Raw genomic sequence first — 20581 nt, 5'->3', positions numbered from 1 at the left:
AGCAGCAGTAAAGGCCTCATGGTGCAGGTTCTCTTCCAGGTGAGCGACCTGTTAACTCTTAGTTTGGTTCAAGGAGTCGATCATGTTAAAGGACCAGATTGCTTCTCCCTCACTTCACCCTCCCCTATCTAGAGCCACAATTGAGGATTGTTTGGGGGGGGGGGGGTTTCTGCCTTTTCTTGGATAGAAACAGCAGAAGATAGCGAGGAAAGGGAGGAAGCTGCTGCAGCAGTCGACCAGGTGAGCTACCTGTTAACTCTCAGTTAAAGACTCTCTAACTTCAACCAAACAGCTTTGACAGTGATGTTTTCTGTGCGTGAGCGAGTTCTTCCTGGAGTTATTCACAGAGACTGAGACGGATGCTTTGTGGTTTTCTGTTCACGTCATCCTTTCACTTCCTCTACATCTCTTTCTCTTTTATATCCTTCGCTCTCTCATTCTGTCTCTCTGTAAACACTGTAAAATATTGAATGTTTTTAAATCAAACCTTATCAGTGAAGCAGACAAAGACGGACATGAAACAACATCTTTATTCTTAATTTCCCCCCTTTATCTTCCTCCTCTCTCTATTGTCCTCTCTTCACCTTCTTGACTTCCTCCACCCACCTGCCTCTCTCTCTCTCTCTCTCTCTCTCTCTCTCTCTCTCTCTCTCTCTCCCCCGTCTCTGTAGATAAACTATTTCAAGGTTTTGTAACCTGTGGCGACCGCTCACACCAAGAAATCATCGCTGACTTTTAAAAACTTGAACCAAAGACGAAAACCTGGAGCCAAAGAAGAGATAGAAGAGGAGGAGGAGGAGGAGGAGGAGCAGGAGGGAGAAAGATAACAAGAAGAAGAAGAGACGTACAGTAAAGACAGCCGATCATGATTCACTCAAGTAAGTACCTGCGCCGACTGTACAGCATCTGCAGATCAAACTCCTAAGAAGGAACTTTACCTTAAAGAAGGGTATTTAACTTTCTGTAAACAAAGTATAGGAGAAGAAACATGATTTTCAGCTCATTTGTGGAGTGAAACGTGGGAACAAACTTACGAGAATACTGAAGTTAAAGGAGAAAATGTGACAGAATGAGCCGTCAGTGCGTATCAGAGGAGTGAACCGTAGTGTGTCTACTTCATCAGCGTTAACAAACACCTTCACAAAACTGCCATTAAATGTGTCCGATCTGAACTCAGCCGCCGAATCTGGAGCGTTTTGTGTGTTGTGACATGCAGAGAGTTGGAAAACGGAGACTGAAAGCTCGTGCAGAGACACCTGTCTGCAAAGTGGCAGCTCTGATCTGCTGAGTACAGCGAGCAGATAAAAGTGCAGTTTCACTTCTGTTTCTCCCGCCGGCACCGAGGGACAGTTACCCAGACAGGAAGTCTTAAGTGGCCGAACCCTCGCTCTCTCAGAAACGGAAAGAGTTTATCATGTAGTATACTCCTAAAGTATGTCTTTGAACTAACAACCATGCTAACGGCTCTGTGAGGCTGTTCTGTAGCCACTCAGCTAGATGCTAACACTAGCATGCTCACAATAACAAGGCTAACTGGGGCTGTAACATCCAACTCCCAGGTAGCTGCAGTTTCTAATAAAGTACTGTAGAGCTGCAGAGACGCACTGGTTCTCCAGATGTAAGAAAACATGTTTGTTTGCTACAGACGTCAACAAAAAGACTAAACTGTCAGAATATCATATGCAGCCCTGATGCTACGCTTGTTTAACACTTTACTTCACCTTACTGGAATATCTTGGTGGGTATAGAGTTAATAGACTAATGTTTACAGTGTTTGTTTAGGCAGGTTAGCGTGCTAATGTTTGCAGCTGAGACTGATGGGAATGTCTTTAGTTCTGCAGAAACCAAAGTTAAGTTACAATTCAATCAATTTTGAAGTGGTAAAAAATATCTCCCTCTGTACTGCAGTGAAGTAACTATAAAGTAGCATCAAATGTAAAAGTACAAGTAACTTAAAATTGTACTTAAAGGAACAGTGCGTTTAGGATTTAGTGGCATCTGGCTGTGTGTCCCTTGCTTCACCCTCCCCTTCGAATCACCATATCAAATACAGTGGTACAATGTTCCTGTGTACAGCCAGCGTCTGTACGATTCCTATATTCGGGTGATTAAACACTAATTAAAACATCCCCATGAATATTATATTTCTGCCGATAGATCCTCCTGAATGATACACACTGGACCTTTAAGGTTAACATTTTAAGCAGAGAAACACCGGTTTTGTTTCCTCTATAAGGGCAAAATACACAAGTAAACAACATATGGCAAACAACACGCTCTGAAATGCTCTCGGTGGGATTTGGAGATCACAGAGAACAAAACACGTAGCAGACACCACGTTATAAAGCCCGCTGGAGTTTCCGGGTTAGTCACTGGTCTCACCAAAATGTTGTAGTTATTAGAGTCCAGCAACATACTTTTTAAGTATGTTAAAACCAAAAAAATGTTTTGTCTATTTTTCTGATTCGGTTTTGAAATGGAAATCAGATTAATCAGATTTTTTTTTTTAAAACAAGGATCAGCCCAAACGAAGAGTGGCTGCTTTATTTCACAGCCGAGGACCGAACAATAACTAATGACAAAATCTACGACCACCGACCCGTGTGTCCTGGAATAGATCGGCCCTCCAGGAGTCTTCCCGAACTTCTGCATCAAAACGTGATAAAAAAGTTGAAAAACTATGGAAAGATTCTTTTGTTAAAAGAACAAATCCCTATCATGATACAGATAAAATATAAGTTAGGAAGTTCATAAGTTTTTAATCTACCAGACGAGGAAGGAACTCCTCGGTTACAAAAACACCAGAGAGTGTATTGATGGGATGTCGGTTCACCACAAACCACCAGAAGAGTTCATCGCTCCTCATGGCACCGACTCATGATGATGAAGATAAACCCTGAAATCTGCTTTTATTTTGGAAGTCTGACTTTAAAATGACATGACTGGTTTGCAGATATGTGTGTGTGTGTGTGTGTGTGTGTGTGTGTGTGTGTGTGTGTGTGTGTGTGTGTGTGTGTGTGTTTGTAGTCAGAGACACACATGAAGAGAGACAGGAAGATAGGCTGCACACACACACACACACACACACATATTCTAACACTAACAGTGAGAAAGTTACCTACACACAGCTGTCTGTTCATTCGCCCACAGAAACACACACACGGACTTACAGAGAGAGAAAGAGTGTTAGTTCTGTAGAAAAGGAAACTATACTTCCTGACAAAGACCTCCTACTCAAAACCACAGAGGCACAGAGAGAGAGAGAGTTAATCTAAAGCAGAACTGAGAGACAATAACTGTGAGAGATATAGAGGGGCTCTAATGTGTGACCCTAACCTGACTGCGACAGGTGGTTTGTTACACAGAACCACCTTGGATGTCAGCGTTGGAAGTTGTTTGGAAAAAGTCAAAAAGTTTAAGAAAATACTTGGCATCGGATCCGATCAGTGAACTTTATAATGTAGTAAAACTCCTTCAGTGTCGTTCTTTGTGGTTCTCCTGCTCTGAACTGATGCTAGCAGCATCTACGCTTACCTTTCTTGCTGCTGCCATTGTTGTTTTTGAGGGGTCACCTAGCGTTACTGTGAACCTGACGCCACCCATAAGTTTGTGGAGAACCATTTTGAAGCCTTGAGTTTGGCGGTAAAGTAGTCGCCATGACAGTTTATTGGAGCTAGCAGAGGTCACGTACTGCGAGTTTCAATGGCTGCGCAGTTTCGACTCGTCCATAGCAGGAAACAAAAGGCGGCTGAATCTCGTTATACAGATAAACAGTAAAATGTGTTGATTGTCTGATTTGAGGTGATAAATAGTGAACACGGTAACAGAATCTGGATCCATATTTGATTTGATTTGGTGCTGGACTTGGTCACTTACCTCGAGTGCAGTCAGAGGCTCCCGGAGTTTGAGACTTCCACCTGAAGATGGTGGATAAGAATGAAAAATAGATTTGTAGACATCTTTTTAATCACTAACTCTTCCTCTGTTTCCTCCTCCAGATCACTCCAGCCACTCAGTCTTCTGCTGCTGCTGCTGCGCCGTACAGACCAGGTACAGTCTGAAAGGTGTTTTAAAGCGTTTATGACGAACAATTAGATTTCCTAAAGGTTGTTTATTTAAATTAAAACTTTAAAAAAATCAGTATAGTCCTTTTAAAAGCAGAGAATCTCAATAATTTTGGTCACTTGATGAGATTTTCCAGACAACAGAGACATAAGTTCAATATTTTTGATATATATATAATATATGACGCCCCAAAAAATGTACCTATTGATTACAGGGAGTTCAGCACCCGAACGGAGCTGGAGGGAAGAACCTCCCTGTGTTTCCAGAGCAGACGATACCCAGGAAACGCCTGCCGGGTGAGACAGAGTGTTTGTTTGTGTGTGTGAGTGTGTGTTTGTTTGTGTGTGTGATTTGTATTCATTTATGTGTTAATTTTCTCTCTCGTTGTCTTTATCAGGTCGACAGATCGAGGAGGAAGCTCCCCCTCCCGCCTCCTGAGGATGAGGATGGTGAAGGTGTGGGGTTGCTAACTGTCATCGCCATGTACGACTTCACCGCCAAGGAAGACACTGACCTCACTCTCAAACAGGTACACACACACACCTACACACACACACACACAGATGAAGGCAGTAGATATGTGTTGATGCAGTGTTTTGTGTCCACAGGGAGAAGAGTACATCATCCTCCACAAACAGGACCAGCTGTGGTGGCGAGCGCAGGACAAACACGGGTCGGTTGAATTAAACATAGTTAATACAAAACAATACAAACAAACATCAGTTCAGTCGGTCAATTCCCCACTTTTTCACAGCAGCCATTTTAATATATTGACAACAGTTGGGTAAACACAGGTCAGAGTCAGGGTGCTGCTGTTGTGCATGTTGGTTCACTGGAACAGAATCTTAATTAGTATCATTAATAACATTTAAGGTTACCCTATTATTTCATGTTCAAAATTGCTGCTGTGTAAAAGGTCTATTGCCATGAAATAAATGTTTCTGTCAGGATGAACTGTTAGAACTTTGGCGATCTTCTGACTTCTCATTTATGTATCACTTTTGTTTTATTTATAAAATACATGCAAAAGTAATGACATTAGCCAATGCTAGCATGCTAAACCAAGATGCTGAACATTTACACGATAAATTCAAGTTAGCATGCTCAAATAATTTTTTTTTTTTAGCATGTTAGAATTTAGCTCAAAGTACTGCTGTTCCTACTATATTTAGCCTATTAATGCCTTTGCACAATGGGGGTAAGGCTGACAAAGTCAAGCTTAAATTGATGAAGTTTTTCATTGAAGAGTTGAGTCTGAAAGTGTTCGACATCGAAGATTGTTAACGTTGCCTTTTATTTATTTTTAACAGGAATAAAGGCTTCATCCCCAGTAACTACGTGACAGAGAAAAACAGAATTGAGGCAAACTCGTGAGTCTTAAATTGCAGTTTATATTTTTGCATCTTTGTTGACATTAAAGTTTGTAACATTTTGTATCAAACTGCAGTGATATTGAAATTATAAAAACGTTCATTCTTAATGATCAAAAGGCAACAATTAAACCATTAATTGTGCTTTTCCTTCCTGGAGGTGGTACTGCAAGAACATCACCAGGACAGAAGCAGAGCAGCTGCTGAAACAGGAGGTAACTACCTGAATCTCTGGTTCAGATTCTGTTTGTAGTTGTCTGAAAGGAAACAGCTTCTCAAATGTGATAATTAAGTGTTTTTCTTTGTCTCATGTGATCATTTAAACTGAATATCTTGTGGTATAAAGACATCACGCTTGAAACGTTTGTTGGTAAAGTGAAAGTATTTGCTGTTGTTTTCTAGGACAAAGAGGGTGGTTTCGTGGTGCGAGAGTCCAGTCAGAGTGGAGTCTACACAGTCTCTGTCTATACAAAAACATTAAGGTGACTCACATCACTGCTGAGAAAGACATTAACATGTAAACTTTTACCTGTAAACTCAACTTTTCACTTCTCTATCTGTCTGTGTGTGTACGTGTGCAGTGCTAACGGTGACATTAAGCATTACCAGATCAAAATAAATGACACCGGACAGTTCTTCTTGGCTGAGAAACATACCTTCAGCTCCATACCTGATGTCATACAATACCATGAACACAACGCAGCAGGTACAGACACTACAGACTCTTTGTGTAACAGGACAACTGTGCTACATGTAATGCTTCATTTGATATTCTTTGGTATGTTTGTAGGTCTAGTGACCAGGTTGCGGTATGCAGTGGGGCCAATGGGAAGGTGTGTACCCGCAACAGCAGGATTCAGCTCAGGTAAATAAATAAATACAAACATTTATGTCGTAAAACTGCTCTCCTTTTTTTTTTTTTTTTACTTTGCAACATTAAAAAACCTGCTGTGAAATCAGGTATTTTAGACATTATTTACATTCCCAGTTTATTGTAGCACAAAGCAGCACCGTCCCTTATGTCCCCTCTGGTTTGTAGTTGCTCTTAAGCCCCTTAAATTAAGCTTTGTACTGAAGTTTAGTATTAAAAGCTGCAGAGTAGCATAAAGCGTGTTTATTTGCAGACGACCTCTTGCTTTATAACTCAGATCCTGTGGGCTTTTTCCCTTGTCTGTTTGGTCTGGGTTTGTGATGTAGGAGGTAGATGGATGCCACTTTCAGTTTGACTTATTTGCTGTTTTCAGTACTTGAACTGAAAACTTGTTTTCAAGTTAAAAGTACAGTGAAAATATGTTTGTACAGAGATTACATTTTGCTGTGTGCATATTCTTCATTAGATTTTCTATTATTTTGCAATTCCGATATGATTCACGATTTGTGTGGGAATTATCATTAATGTGTTAAAAAGTGTTTTGGAGTCTAACAAACATGTTTTCTTAAATCTATAGAACAAGATTTGTCTCTTCAGAATTACAGTACTACATAATCATGCTGTTTTATCGATCTAAATGCAGCTTCTGTAATTTCCATTGAGTGATTTCGATAATATTTCTATTAATTGTGCATCCCTACTACCACTACCATGTAATAAGTACATCATATAATAACGTTCTTTATATAGCACCTTTTAGAAACAGAGTGCTTTTACAGATGGATCAAAGTGATCGCACAAAATGTAATTAAATATAAAAATACAGAATACCAAAAGAAGAAAATAATATATATACATAGAATGAAGTAAAAAGATGACACCACATAAAGGCAAGTCTAAAAAATGAATGAATTAAGAAGTGATTTAAAAGAAGTTGAGATTAACCCCTAACCCTTGTGTTTCTCTTTCTGTTTGTACTATACCTCCCTTCCTCTTTTCTGTCTGTCCCCCTCCTCCACCTCTCTCTCTCTATTTCCCTCCTTTCAGAAAAGTGGGAGATCAACCCCAGCGAGCTGACCTTCATGAAGGAGCTGGGCAGCGGTCAGTTCGGTCTGGTGAGGCTTGGCAAGTGGAGGGCTCAGCAGAAAGTTGCTATAAAGGCCATCAGAGAGGGGGCCATGTACGAGGAGGACTTCATCGAGGAGGCAAAGGTCATGATGTAAGGAAGGGAGGGGAGAGGATTCGAGGAAAAGATGTAAACAGAGTAAAAGAAACTCCCTTGTTGACAACAAAAGGAAGTGAAACTATGTGTGTTTGATGTGTCTCCCAGGAGGCTGTGCCACCCCAAACTGGTGCAGCTGTATGGTGTTTGCTTGCAGCAGCGCCCCCTGCTGATCGTGGCCGAGTTCATGGAGAACGGCTGCCTGCTGAACTTCCTGCGGCAGAGAGGAGGGACACTGAAGGAAGCCTGGCTTCTGTCCATGTGCCAGGATGTCTGTGAGGGGATGGGGTACCTGGAAGCACATAATTTCATCCACAGAGACCTGGTGAGTATTCAGCTGTTTCTTCATGTGCCAAACTGGTGATTTTCATGGCTGCTTCAGTGGTTCAGGTTCATATTTGTCTGAGGTTTCTGGTTGTTTTTCCATCATCCAGGCAGCCAGGAACTGTCTGGTTAATGAGCACAATGTGGTGAAGGTCTGCGACTTCGGAATGACCAGGTACGGCTGCCAATTTATACGTTTTTCAATGAAATGTTTGACATTTTGGGAAGATTTAACTCACTTTCTAGTGGGAAATCAGATGAAAAGATCAATTCAACTCTCACATCTGTCCAGAGCCAGCAGCTGGTTAGCTTAGCTTAGCATAAAGACTGGAAAAAGCTACAGTAATAAATTCCACCTACGTCTCTAAAGCTCTTAAATTTAAAAAAAAATGTATGATAACTGGTAGTTTTACAGGTTTTTATGTGGCAGACGGTTTGTTGAGCCAAGAAATTATGTGGCACATAACTTTTTTTTTTTAAGTCTTTGTGCTAAGCTAAGGTAACCGGCTTCTGGCTGTTGCCTTATATTTAACGGAGGGTTATATGATTGTTTTTGTGTATTTTGACTCTGTGTTTACCTTTGCAGGTACGTTCTGGACAACCAGTACACCAGTTCTAATGGTACAAAGTTCCCGGTGAAGTGGTCTCCTCCTGAAGTTCTCCACTACAGTAAATACAGCAGCAAGTCTGACATCTGGTCCTTCGGTGAGGAACTTCACCATCCACTCGCTTTTATTAGCACTGAAAGTATAGAAATACCAGAATCAGCAATTCCTGTAGCAGCGGCACCAGTAATAATTGCTGAAAACTAAACCTGAGCAGATTTTAACGTATTCTGAGTCATTGTCTGAAACCTCCTCCCCCTCCCACGTCTTTCCACCCTCACAATTGGGGCACTGTGGTTGACAACTTTTGTAACTCTCTGAAACTGACACTTTACACATTGGGGCCATTTTTCAAAAAAAGTTTTCCTGTAGATGTGATTATGCGACTCATCTAGCATCCTTCTACCTTTAGCATCTTGAAGATTCAGATCTGATAAATACAAATCAAAAACCAAACTTCAATGGAGCTTTTTTAGACATAAAATATGTGTCATAAGCTAAATAAATAAAAATAGATACAAAGATTAAAATATATGCATAACCTATTGTCTTTTTGTTGACTTTTTTCAAAAATTATGAATTATTATATTTCTTTGTGATCTAAACTGAATAATTACTGAATTATATGAATAAGTATTTTGTACAAGAAGTCAAGAATAACCATTTTCATAACAGTGAGTAAACATCTTGATATGAACTTACAACTTAAAGTAAAAATATCATCTCTTTGTCAGTGACTCCCAACTTGGGGGTCGCCCAAAGCTTCATGGGGGGGTCACAAGGCCTTATGGATTTTCAGGCATTTAAGAAATATAGATGAAGATTTACACAGTAGGCCTCATCTCAGCAATTTGTCAGAAAAGAAGTCTGGATGATTTAAAAAATACATAATACAGACAGATTGTATAAAAAATTCCCCAAAACAGCAAATAATCTGTTCAAGATTCATCCAAATCTCTTGTTTTACACAAACTCCTTGCAGAGTTCACAGTTTGGGTTCATTGTACAGTTTCAAATATAATATAAAATATTCATAAAATAAATCACTGAGTCAGTTTAATAAATTAATTCCCTTAAGGAAAGAAGTTGGAAACCAGTGATATAAGTAGTATTAATGTTTATATGTCTCTGTGTGTGCGTGTTCAGGTGTGTTGATGTGGGAGATCTACTCGGAGGGTCGGACTCCATTTGAAAACCGCACCAACTTGGACGTGGTCAACGACATCACCAGAGGAGTCCGACTGTACCGACCGCACCGCGCCTCGCAGCCGCTGTACGCCATCATGTACCGCTGCTGGCACGAGGTACTCGCTGAACCTTCATTCATTCAGAGTTTTTATTTCAGCTATAAAATGTCAGGGAAGGAACTGAAGTTTTCATACTTCGACAAAAATGTCTCATCACAAGGTCTACTTACGTCTACTTTCAGCCACATTTAATGGTCTTCCTCTGCACACTGAGTTACTCAGTTGATATGGAGATGGTTTAGTTGTTTTTAGGGCTGTAGACGACTCAGAATCTTCATTCATAAAAATCATAAAAGTACCATAAAGAATTTTTTTAATTTTTGTTCACCAGAACGTAGTACAGCGGAATTAATGTGTGTGTCTTTGCAAAATGTTATTTTAACATGTTGAATTTTTATGACCTTCTGTTAATCACTCTCGTTCTTCTTCTTCGGTGGTGGTGTAGAGGGCTCAGGGTCGGCCGTCTTTCTCAGAGCTACTGGAGGAAATCAGAAAACTGGCAGAACATCCGGATTAACACACACACACAAACATAGTGCTGATTTTCAAACTGTTTTTACTAAGGAATGCACATAGACTGTATTTTTGTTGTAAATAAATATTTTTTCATTAAAACCTTATCACAGATGCATTTTCTTCCATTAACTGATGCTTTGATGGTTTTAATTGATTTTTATCTTTAAACAAAACAACCAAAACATACATGTAAAAATGTGATGTAAATTTAAAGATCCTTTGTTTTACGTTGGTCTTCATATACTTCTCAAATAACATTGAGTTGTAATATTATGTCTGTGAAATGAATATTGCACATTTCAGCCTCTTATTTGTTCAATGTTTGTATTTATGCATTACTGATGAGATACGATGTCATAATTATGACAAGAATGTCATTAATAATGAAAACAAACTTTAACTTAATGGTGGATTTACTTTAAATTAAATACAGTAAATTAGATGGACAAAATATTAGAAACACTTCTATAAATATAGTGTCATACAGTCATTCACAGAGACTGGGTGTTAAGCTAAATACATTTATCTTGTTTAATTTGTAAAGTATATCAAATGTGTATATTGTTTTACTAATGAGTTTTCCTAAATCTGTCTGTTTGTTTGTTTGACTGAGAGAAAATAACCTCAATGTCTTTTTTTTGTTTCATTTATAAAGTATTTAAATGTATGTTGTTTTACTGGTGATAAAGTTGTGATTTATTAAATGTATATCTCTTCAAAATGGCTGCTTTACCTATTCAAGAAGTTATGACGTGATGCAGAAACAGCTGTAAAAATGGTCAGAAACGTTCATTTAATGCACAAATTTGTTCTTCTCACTGTGAATTTGGTAATAACAATAAAGTTGCATCAGCATTTTTCTCAACATAAACTGACCTCCATGAAGGATTTGTTGACTGTATTAGTTTTAGCCAGGTGGATCTAAAGTGGAGACTTTACCTGTAAATGAGAACAGAAAGCGACAGTGTAACCTGTAGTAGTAGTTCACTAGAAATGACAGCAGGTGGCGGTAGAAAGCCACAGTGAGCTTTTTAAGGGAGATGTGAGAGATGTTAGTTTGTGTTGGATGAAAGGTTGTTGTTTTTTAAACATAATTTGCATGCCTGTAATCATTATAAATCAATATATAATCAATTATAGCTGCAAAAAGTGCAGTTTGTAAGAGAAATAATTAGGGAAGCTCAGCCTGCTGTAAATCAGTGGTTCCCGACCTTTTTCCTTAAAGGAAATAAGTTCATAACAATAACTGCAGGAGGTTTGTGTCAAACTAGCAAATTGGATGAATTTTGAGCATCTGATAATTATTGTATCTTTTTGTATTGTATCTTTTATGTATATCATACATATTTAATGTATTAATATAATATATAATACAACAGAAATTATATGTATACAAAGATTTAAATTTGTATAGAAATTTCAATATAATAATATAATTATAATAATAATTTAAAAAGATATTCTATATTACATAGGCTATTCAGTAAAAATAATAATACATAAATAATTAAAATGTACTTATAGTTCAGATAATTATTCTTTGTGTAAATGATCAAATCTGGTAAACCGTGTGTTAAAAAAAAGACAAAAAGAAGACATTAAATTCTAATTTCTCCAGCAACTAAATAATATATATTGAATTTGTTCATTATTTTAGATACTTTACATTCATACATTTTTGAAGAAGTTTGCATCTTATATTACATTTAAGCAAACATATCTGAACATTTATCTTCAACCAGTTGTACGTTTAAACACTTAAATAAACTATTAACTTTATGTAAACTCTTTGATATTCTGCGTTTAAATTAACCACTTAACATGTTGTTTTTTTGTTTTGTGTTTAATGTATACATTTTTTTGTATTTATGCATAGTTTTGTCATCACTATTTATTTATTTATTTATTATTATTACCCAAATTTGTTGATTTTATGTGGAATGTAAGGTTTAGTGTATGTTTTAATGAAATTAACAACGTTTTATTTAATAATAAATAAATAAGCCTTATCTATTATTTGTGTTGACTCTTCTGTTTAATGTATGTTACTCAATGTGTTGATTTCGACTGTAATGTTTTTTAAAGTGGACCCCAGGAAAGACCAGCTGTGTTTTCAGACCAAAAAACAAACAAACAAACAAACTATTTTATACTGAAAACCTGGATTTGTTGGCCAAACATTTTCAATTAAAAATAAAAAATAAAGATTCCACAGTGACGTACCAGAGTTCTGAACGAACACAACGTGCTGACGTAACGTTCTATCGCTGCCCGGAGCATGGCGGGGGGCGTTACCGTGGCAACGTGTTCGTTGGGCGACAGCTCTCCGGTGACTGTGAGACACACACACACACACACACACACACACACACACACACACACACACACACGAAACGTTACTCCGGTGTTTACGTTGATAACGGAAGCTCACCGATTTGGGCGATTAAGGAATTCACCTGTAAGGTCAGTGTGTGTGTGTGTGTGTGTGTGTGTGTGTGTGTGTGTGTGTGTGTGTGTGTGTGTGAACTTTACGTTGCTGTTTGTGTTTTGTTGTATCACTTTAATATCTGATTATATTCCTGACCACTGCTGACAACCAATCTCTAATAACACTGTAAGTTCAACATTCATAATGTCCCTGTAATGTAAGTTTATATTGATCTCATTGTGTGTTAACTGACATCATTAATATTATTATCATAGATTATTATTTTGACAGATATTGCGATATGATTATAGTGTGGTAATTATCATTTTTGCATCACAAATTAAATTTTCAGTGAAAAAAATACTGAAATCATGATATGTTAATAATGTTTTTGGAGTTTGTGCCAAAGAAACATGTTTAATTAAATCTTAAGAACAATATTTGTAGCTACGCTTTGCATATTGCACTTTATTTTTATAATATTTAAATTATTTATGCAGCCCTTAACATTAACAATCCAATATGTAATACATAAAAATATATCCACTCACATTAATTATTAATTATAAATTATTATAAATTTCTCTCTCTTTTTTCTTTTTGTCATTTTAATTTTGCATTCTGTTGCTTGTCCGTCTTTTCAACTTTTTTATTACTTTATGTAATTTTAAAGTTTATTTCTGTGATTTTGTTTAATGTTACTTTGTCTTTTAACAGTTGACTTTCTAAAGCCAGTGTTGGCTCAGGCAGTGGTCAGATAAAGCTGCTGTTTACAGCAGATACTAAAATGTAAACAGCAATAATAGATTTTTAAAATTTATTTGAGTTTTTATTTATTATTATTATTTATTTATTTTTATATGAGTGACATTAGTGATTTGTTCTTATAAATGTTGACAGTCTGATGGAGCGTTACGAGTCTCTGGGTCTGGTCGGGGAGGGCAGTTACGGTACCGTGCTGAAGTGCCGCCACCGAGAATCTGGTCGCCTCGTTGCCATCAAGAAGTTCATGGACTCGGACGATGACAAGACGGTGAAGAAGATCGCCCTGAGGGAGATCAAGCTGCTTAGGGTACCTGTCAATCGATCCATCAGCCAATCAATCAATGAGTCACTGAGCGTGAGCTGACTGGATGGGCCAGAAACCTGAGTGAACTTGAACACAAAAGCTGCCTGTCAATCAAACCCCGAACAACACAGAGTCAGATTCTTATAATTAAAACTTGACATGAGAGGAAACTTTGGGAGAACAGAAATGATCAGCTGAGAGCAAAACATTGTGAAACAATACTAGCTAAAGAATTTGTAAGATATTGCTGAAGGTTTCTTGTGCGTATTACAGTAATCTCAGTGTTTAATATGATATATGATATGTATAAATTAAGATATTTAAAATGGAAAATTAATACAGATGTGTAAAAAAAAAAAAAAAGCCCTAGTTTGTAGTTACGATAGATCATTTTATAAATAAATCAAAACAATCAAAAATGTAAAAATAAAATTCAGTTTTGTAAACAATAACAAGTAGAGGTTTGGAGGTTTAAGATTTAAGAAGTTTCTAAAAAGTCCAAAAGGTGTATTGATTTTAAGGATGTATTCAAATTCACAAACACTTATTTTTCTGCTCTCATCTTTTTAACCATCAAGCAACTGCATCATGACAACCTGGTGAACCTTCTAGAAGTTTGGAAGCGTCGCCGCCGCTGGTATCTGGTGTTCGAGTTTGTGGAGCGAACGCTTCTGGATGATTTGGAGCAAAACCCAAGCGGACTGGACCTCAACACCAGCCGGCAGTACCTGTACCAGATCCTGAGGGCTGCAGCCTTCTGCCACCAGCAAAATGTAAGTCCTGTGTGTTTGTGTGGAAGTATAGACACTGAGGACATCCAATATGGCTACCCAAGAAAGGATCATAACGTGGCTCCTGAATTTTTATCCCCCCTTTCCTTCCAAGATCATCCACCGTGACATCAAACCAGAGAATATACTCATCTCTCAGGGAGGTGTTGTTAAGCTGTGCGACTTTGGCTTTGCCCGGACCATGACGTCGCCCGCTGAGGGGGCGGTCTATACTGACTACGTGGCCACTCGCTGGTACAGAGCTCCTGAACTGCTGGTGGGAGACACCAAGTATGGCAAGTAAGTGTTAGCGTGAACACCTGAGGATGTGTTAGTGTAGATTGTCTGTTGATATAAATGTTAACGGGTTATTTATGTGTCTCTCTGTGTGTTTAGACCAGTAGATGTGTGGGCTGTTGGTTGTCTGTTAGTAGAGATGTTAACAGGTCAGCCTCTGTTTCCCGGAGACTCCGACCTCGATCAAATTTACCACATCGTCAGGTGCTTCGGTAAGCACTCACCCAAAAACATTTGTAAGATAAAAATTACTTTAAACTCTCTCAATACAATTGTACTCTCTAAGTTTTCCCTTCTTTCTATAATAGGTAACCTAACAGCTCATCACCAGGAATTGTTCTATAGGAATCCCGTCTTTTCTGGAGTAAGACTGCCTGAATGTTCTGGCAGAGTCCCACTGCAGCAGCGCTTCCCTACAATCACAACCACCGCCCTGGACCTGGCACAGGTACAGTTAAATGATACAATACAAATATTTCTATAAACATACAGACATGTGGCAAAGGCTTAGCTTAGCTAGTTCCTGTTCCATTACCTTTTGTTGCCCAACATATTTTCATCAGTCCCTCTGATAGTGTAGTTTTCTGTCCATATTATCTTATTAAACATTGATTCCTCAAACACCACCAAGTCACATTAAGTGAAACCACCTACTGAGCGCTGAATGTCTTGGGTATATATTGACTTTGAGAAACTGGGAATCTTTAACATCCAACAGCTACTAAAGGATCTGCAGCTTTCATCTTGGCACTTATTGGTATCTTCTTCTTAGTATTTTTATAAGTTAAACATACCAGAATTGGTTATACCTTTGTGTCTTTCAGAGTTGTCTCCAGATGGATCCAGAACGACGAGCTCAGTGTTCAGAACTGTTAGAACATCCTCTGTTCACGCAAGATTCCTTTCACATCAGGTATCTCTATGTGTATGCAGTTTAACAGTTTTACATTTACTCTGTAATGTGTGGTTTATTTATACAACTATGTTACAGATGTATCCTCAAGAGCCTATTGTATCTACAACCTTGTTGAATTTGATCATGGCATTTATCAACATTAACTTGTCTTCAAGTTCTGCCCTTGGAGTAAGCAAAAACTTAATATGTGTGTTAGCCAAACTTTGCAGTAGTAGAGCATTAGTGATGCTAGGAATCTAACCATAAACCTTGTCAATATTGAATAGTTAATTCAAAATCAAGTTACTAACTTGCTGCATTTATGTATCTATGTGTCTAAACAGGGTTTTGGACGAGCTGAATACTAAGATCCAAAAAGACCACAGAGAAAACTCTACCCTTCCCAAAATAGCCAAAACCCAAAGACGAGAAAAGGATGAAGGGGATGACCGCAGAGGCAAAGACAAGAAACAATCTGAAGACATGGATAAGAAAGTTGACAAGGAAAAGGAGAAGAGGGACAAGGAGGGCAGAGAAGAAAATACACCGAAAACAAAAGGCAAGCAGCCAACAAAGCCACCTAAAACCGTTCGGAATACCTCAGAACCTTTGATGTCCACCAAACAGTCTAAAACATTAGGAGCCAAGACTGCCGATAATGCAGCAAAAACGACTGTGGCCATAAGAAGTAAAATGGCAAAAACTACTGGTGTGGAGCTGAGAAAGGAACCTGAGAAACCAACTACCCTTACTTCCAATTCTTTGGAGGCTTCCAAAATTGCAGCAGATCTGAAGGACCATAATACAGTGGCAGCTAAACTTAAACATGGTAAGGTTGCTTCTCCAGAGCCGAGGGAGGGCCATTCAAAAAATATGGCTACTAAAGTACGAGATTCTGGCCTGCGTGCTAGTTGCTCAGACAATATTGTGTCAAGCGTGACTGAGAAAAGTATAATTGAGATCTGGAGATCTTCTAAACTGGAACCAAGTCAAAACTTTGGGAAGAGCTCAAACAACTCAAACACAGAAGTGCCCAAATTGTCTAAAAGCTCCAAGACTGACTATCAAGATGAGAGTTCATCTCCAAAAGCTTCTTTCAAATCAACCATTGAATGTACAGACACCAACTTAACACAGAAAGTGGGTAAAATTTCTACTACAGAAGACTCTGAAGGTGCTGCCACAGCTGTAACTTCTAAGATATCTAATAGGGGACAAGCAGAAACAAGCTTGACACTCAAAGCCACTCAACAATCAAGCAATAATCACATTGAGGTTGCTACCCAAACTATTCCTTCTGTCGCTAAGCCATGTAAGACAACTACTACTTCAAAGCATCAGACCAACCGTGCAAACATGGACACCGAGCAAAGAAGGACCTTTGACGGTCCAAAAGTCTTACCTTCAAACCCTAAGCCATGTAAGACTACCTCAAACTCTGGCCCAAAAATCAACAAAAACATCACCTCTTTGACCACCAGTTCGATTCTTACCTCAGATCTTTCAGCGCAGTCCTCCACAGTTCTCATAGAGGCCAGTCCTACCCACAGCACTACAACACCACCTAAAGGAACCCTCCAAACTGGCTCATCTTCAGATACTAAACCCAGAAATGACCCCACCTGTGTACCCAATCAACCTTCCAGGTGCCTTACAACAGACAGAGGACTTACAGAAGTATTGATTGCAAACAAAAATCAGCAGGATAGTTTTAATACTTCAAAAACGGACATAAAGGAGGCTCACCGATACTTGAAGAAGAGCCCGGTGACCAAAACAGCTGCAAAGCACACTGAGATATCCAGTACTTCAGGTGGATATTATGAGGAGAATCCTGGATCTTCTGAGCCCTGCAGCATCAATGAGCAGAGTACTTCCAAGTCTAAGATCACCACAGAATCCAGATCACCCTCAACCTTCATGCTGAGTGAAATCCCTAAAACCAACACATTAGTAGGGACTGTCCCAAAAACACTGAAAGCCTCAGATAAAGAGAACAGAGAGGATCTAGCATTTTCTGTATCCAACAATGCAATGACCAATTCTTTAGTACATCAAACCTCAAAGGTTTCTAGAAGCTCAAATAGTGAGCGAAAAAACAGCAGCACTGAAGCTGAGCCTAACATGAAATCCTTGAAACCACCTCACTCCAAATCTTTGATCGGAGAACCTAAAACAAAGCTTGGGACTCTTAGCAACCACACCAAGTCCACTGCAACAATGACTCAGAAAACTTCTACAGAGGCAAGGAAGAAAAAAGACAACCCAGAAAAGAATATCACATCAAATATATCCACAACTGCAGATTTAACTTCATTCACTTCTACAGAGAATTCAGAGCACAAAGCTTCGCCAAGAAGCTCTGTATTTTACAACATGGACACCGCATACGTTAATGAGCTGGATTTCAGTTTACCCCATTCCTCTCCACCTCCTCCTCCTCCTCCACCCTCCTCTACTCCACTACTCCTCCCTCCATCTTCCACACCCCTTATTCCCTCTTTCTCTGTCATCAGTACCAGCAGCCCAGCCCCTAGCGATCACCTTACCCTTGGTGCTGGTTTCCATCCCGGGGCTCACAGCCTTTGGTAAGTTCTCGCAATGCAGTACCAGCCTGAAACAAGTGTAAACCTATCCTGATGTTACCCACTGGTTTGTGGAGAACTGTTTTGAAGTATGCCGTATTTTCTGAAAATATTTTATGTGAGAAATAAACAATTTAACAGAATCCGGATCCAAATCTGATCAGCACTGCCTAGTTTGACAGTTTGATCTGAATTTGGTGCATTGAGCTGGACGGGCTCACTGTCAATCACAAGGTAGCCCTGCTCTAATGCATACCCTGCTTTATGGTCTATTTTACTCTAAATGGGACCATCATTTGCTTGGAACTAGCTAGATTGAGACCATAAATTCATTAGGAAACTGTTAATGGAGTTAATAAATTAAGTCAGAAGGGTCATTTCTCCATAAGACTCAATACTATTAGCTTCTTTGTGTGTCCAATGGAGCTGCCCTCTGCTGGCCAATACCTAGAATGCCTGTTTACAATACTTCTGCGTTGGTTTAGGCATAGTTTTAGGCCTGAAATTAAAAGTCTTCCCCAAAATCATTGCCAAATGGCTGAATCCTATAACCTGGGGTGACTGTGGTTCAGGATGTAGAGTGGGTTATCTATTAATCTGAAGGTTGGTGTTTCAGTCCTCGGCTCCTGCAATAGAAAAATGTTCCTGAACTACATTTGTTATGTAAGGTTCCCTTTTGTTCCAGTTAAGTCTACAAACTACAACTCCTCGTTGTTAATGTTATGTAATTTTATGTTTCTGTGTGTGTACTACAGGTGTTTAGACAAACCAAGGCATCACGGTGGCATTTACAGTCGACAGGCCCAACAATCTCTGTCCAGCCACATTACAGGATCACTCACAGCACAGGTAACACAGTGTGTTTCACTTGTTTACAACAGAATCATAACAGAGAATGTGCTCTTTCAAAGTTACCTCTCTTGCTACAGGTGTCAGAGAAGAGCCTGATGTGCGAGCGTTCCTTCCTGTCCGACCGCTGTAACCACAGTGGCGGCATTACAGTGACCAAAAAGAAGTCAGACATCCATTTTCCAGATCTAAGAACCTCAGTGCTGCCAGAGCTCAGAGGAAGAGAAGGTACGCGCACAACACTACCTACAAACTTCACCATACTACCTACAATTTAGCTAATCTTAAATATAACGTCAAATCAGTAAGAAATGTTTTAGCACTTCCCTCAGGCCAATCAACAAATTTTGAGAAAGGATATTACACACAAAAAGAAACCAAATAACAAAACATTTCACTGTTTGTTAGCTATAAATCAATGACACGGTTTTCTTACATTTTTATGAGTGCCTCATCAGTTGCATATAATATATATTATGAGCCGGACTTGACCAAAAATAAAAATATCCTCACTCAGTGTCTTCACATTAAAATGTTCTTATTTTATCTCTCTATCTGAGCATCAAACTAGACTTTCCTCCAATCTGAAATATGTATAAAAGTAGTGATTGTTATCCAATACATGAACTAACTATTAAAATCATGAAATAAATAAATATGCAATGTGTTTCAGGTTAAGAACTCAAATTATAGTGCATTTTGTGGTCAACATGTAAAAGAGTGTTGTTGTTTCTGGGTCTCACTACACACAAAATATTTATTCATACTTTATTCATACTACATAAAGTGATACCTCCTCCAATGTTTTCTCAGGTAAACACACCAAAAGCACTTCCAAGGATCAGAGGAAAGAGAAACAGCTGGTTCCCTCCATTCCTCCATCAGAACCACAGCATCACGGACACAACAGTACTGATTCACACTCAACATAACAAAAGCTTTCAGATATTCACCTCTTTACTTCAATGTGACTGCAAAAATTAATTTATGGTTTTGTTTTGAATTTAGGGGGGTTTTTGATTGTCCCCCCTGTCCTTTTAGCATTAGCGGTGGCTACATGTTGATGATACAAAGAACCAAACGTTCCATTTATACTTGTTATTTGTCAAATAGTAAACAAAATAATGACGTAATTACAAGAATAAAAGGATAGCGTATGAGCATCTTTAGTCAAAAAAGAGACAGATAATGTATGAACATTTTATTATGACACTTAATCAAAGGTTGTTTTATTTTGTTACACCTTTTTTAAAGCAGCAAACACGTCGTTCACATGTGAATACATTTTCAATAAATTGCTAAACAGCACTTACAGCAATTGTTTTATGTGTGTATTATATGAATAAATAAGGTTTTTAAAAAGGAAGATTGGATGTGTTGGTTTGTGGCAGCAGCAACAGCTGTAAACATACATAGACTATACAGACAGCTGAATATTTACAACATACAAAATATTTACTGACATTAC

The 20581-nt window shown here is 38.6% G+C and overlaps 2 protein-coding genes across 5 annotated transcripts; both read left to right on the top strand.

Moving 5' to 3' along the window:
- The first annotated feature begins 187 nt into the window (after positions 1 to 187).
- txk (TXK tyrosine kinase) lies at positions 188 to 11091 on the top strand. Of its 2 annotated transcripts, XM_051393537.1 has the most exons (17): positions 188 to 240; positions 672 to 878; positions 3999 to 4050; positions 4280 to 4361; positions 4463 to 4594; positions 4674 to 4738; positions 5376 to 5435; positions 5596 to 5650; positions 5838 to 5917; positions 6017 to 6141; positions 6226 to 6300; positions 7354 to 7525; positions 7637 to 7853; positions 7963 to 8027; positions 8439 to 8557; positions 9604 to 9761; positions 10150 to 11091. In XM_051393537.1, the coding sequence occupies exons 2-17, from the start codon at positions 866 to 868 to the stop codon at positions 10219 to 10221; spliced, it is 1542 nt and encodes a 513-aa protein (XP_051249497.1). In that variant the 5' UTR covers positions 188 to 240; positions 672 to 865; the 3' UTR covers positions 10222 to 11091. The 2 variants fall into 2 exon arrangements, with proteins under 2 accessions (XP_051249497.1, XP_051249496.1); XM_051393536.1 differs by lacking the exon at positions 188 to 240 and having other exon boundaries at positions 399 to 878.
- Positions 11092 to 12545: 1454 nt separating this feature from the next.
- On the top strand, positions 12546 to 20095 carry LOC127359633 (uncharacterized). 3 transcript variants are annotated; one of them, XM_051393602.1, is made up of 11 exons: positions 12546 to 12678; positions 13549 to 13720; positions 14296 to 14490; positions 14603 to 14787; positions 14884 to 14996; positions 15093 to 15232; positions 15609 to 15697; positions 16024 to 18267; positions 19020 to 19113; positions 19194 to 19341; positions 19927 to 20095. In XM_051393602.1, exons 2-11 carry the CDS (start codon positions 13553 to 13555, stop codon positions 20043 to 20045), a joined length of 3495 nt encoding a protein of 1164 aa, XP_051249562.1. In that variant the 5' UTR covers positions 12546 to 12678; positions 13549 to 13552; the 3' UTR covers positions 20046 to 20095. The 3 variants fall into 3 exon arrangements, with proteins under 3 accessions (XP_051249562.1, XP_051249560.1, XP_051249561.1); XM_051393600.1 differs by having other exon boundaries at positions 12546 to 12683; XM_051393601.1 differs by lacking the exon at positions 12546 to 12678 and adding an exon at positions 12747 to 12834.
- Positions 20096 to 20581: the final 486 nt, after the last annotated feature.

The sequence above is a fragment of the Dicentrarchus labrax genome, unplaced genomic scaffold (genome assembly GCF_905237075.1).
Source record: "Dicentrarchus labrax unplaced genomic scaffold, dlabrax2021, whole genome shotgun sequence".
Taxonomy (NCBI): Eukaryota; Metazoa; Chordata; class Actinopteri; family Moronidae; genus Dicentrarchus; species Dicentrarchus labrax.
This window is presented reverse-complemented; position numbering and strand designations above follow the sequence as displayed.

Coding starts and splice junctions, on each gene's coding strand:
- txk (XM_051393537.1), top strand. Junction 5,918..6,016: donor GTCTATACAAAAACATTAAG/GTGACTCACATC, acceptor GTACGTGTGCAG/TGCTAACGGTGACATTAAGC. Junction 6,301..7,353: donor AACAGCAGGATTCAGCTCAG/GTAAATAAATAA, acceptor CCCTCCTTTCAG/AAAAGTGGGAGATCAACCCC.
- LOC127359633 (XM_051393602.1), top strand. CDS start 13,553: ATGGAGCGTTACGAGTCTCTGGGTCTGGTCGGGGAGGGCAGTTACGGT. Junction 14,491..14,602: donor CCTTCTGCCACCAGCAAAAT/GTAAGTCCTGTG, acceptor TTTCCTTCCAAG/ATCATCCACCGTGACATCAA. Junction 19,114..19,193: donor CAGGATCACTCACAGCACAG/GTAACACAGTGT, acceptor CTCTTGCTACAG/GTGTCAGAGAAGAGCCTGAT.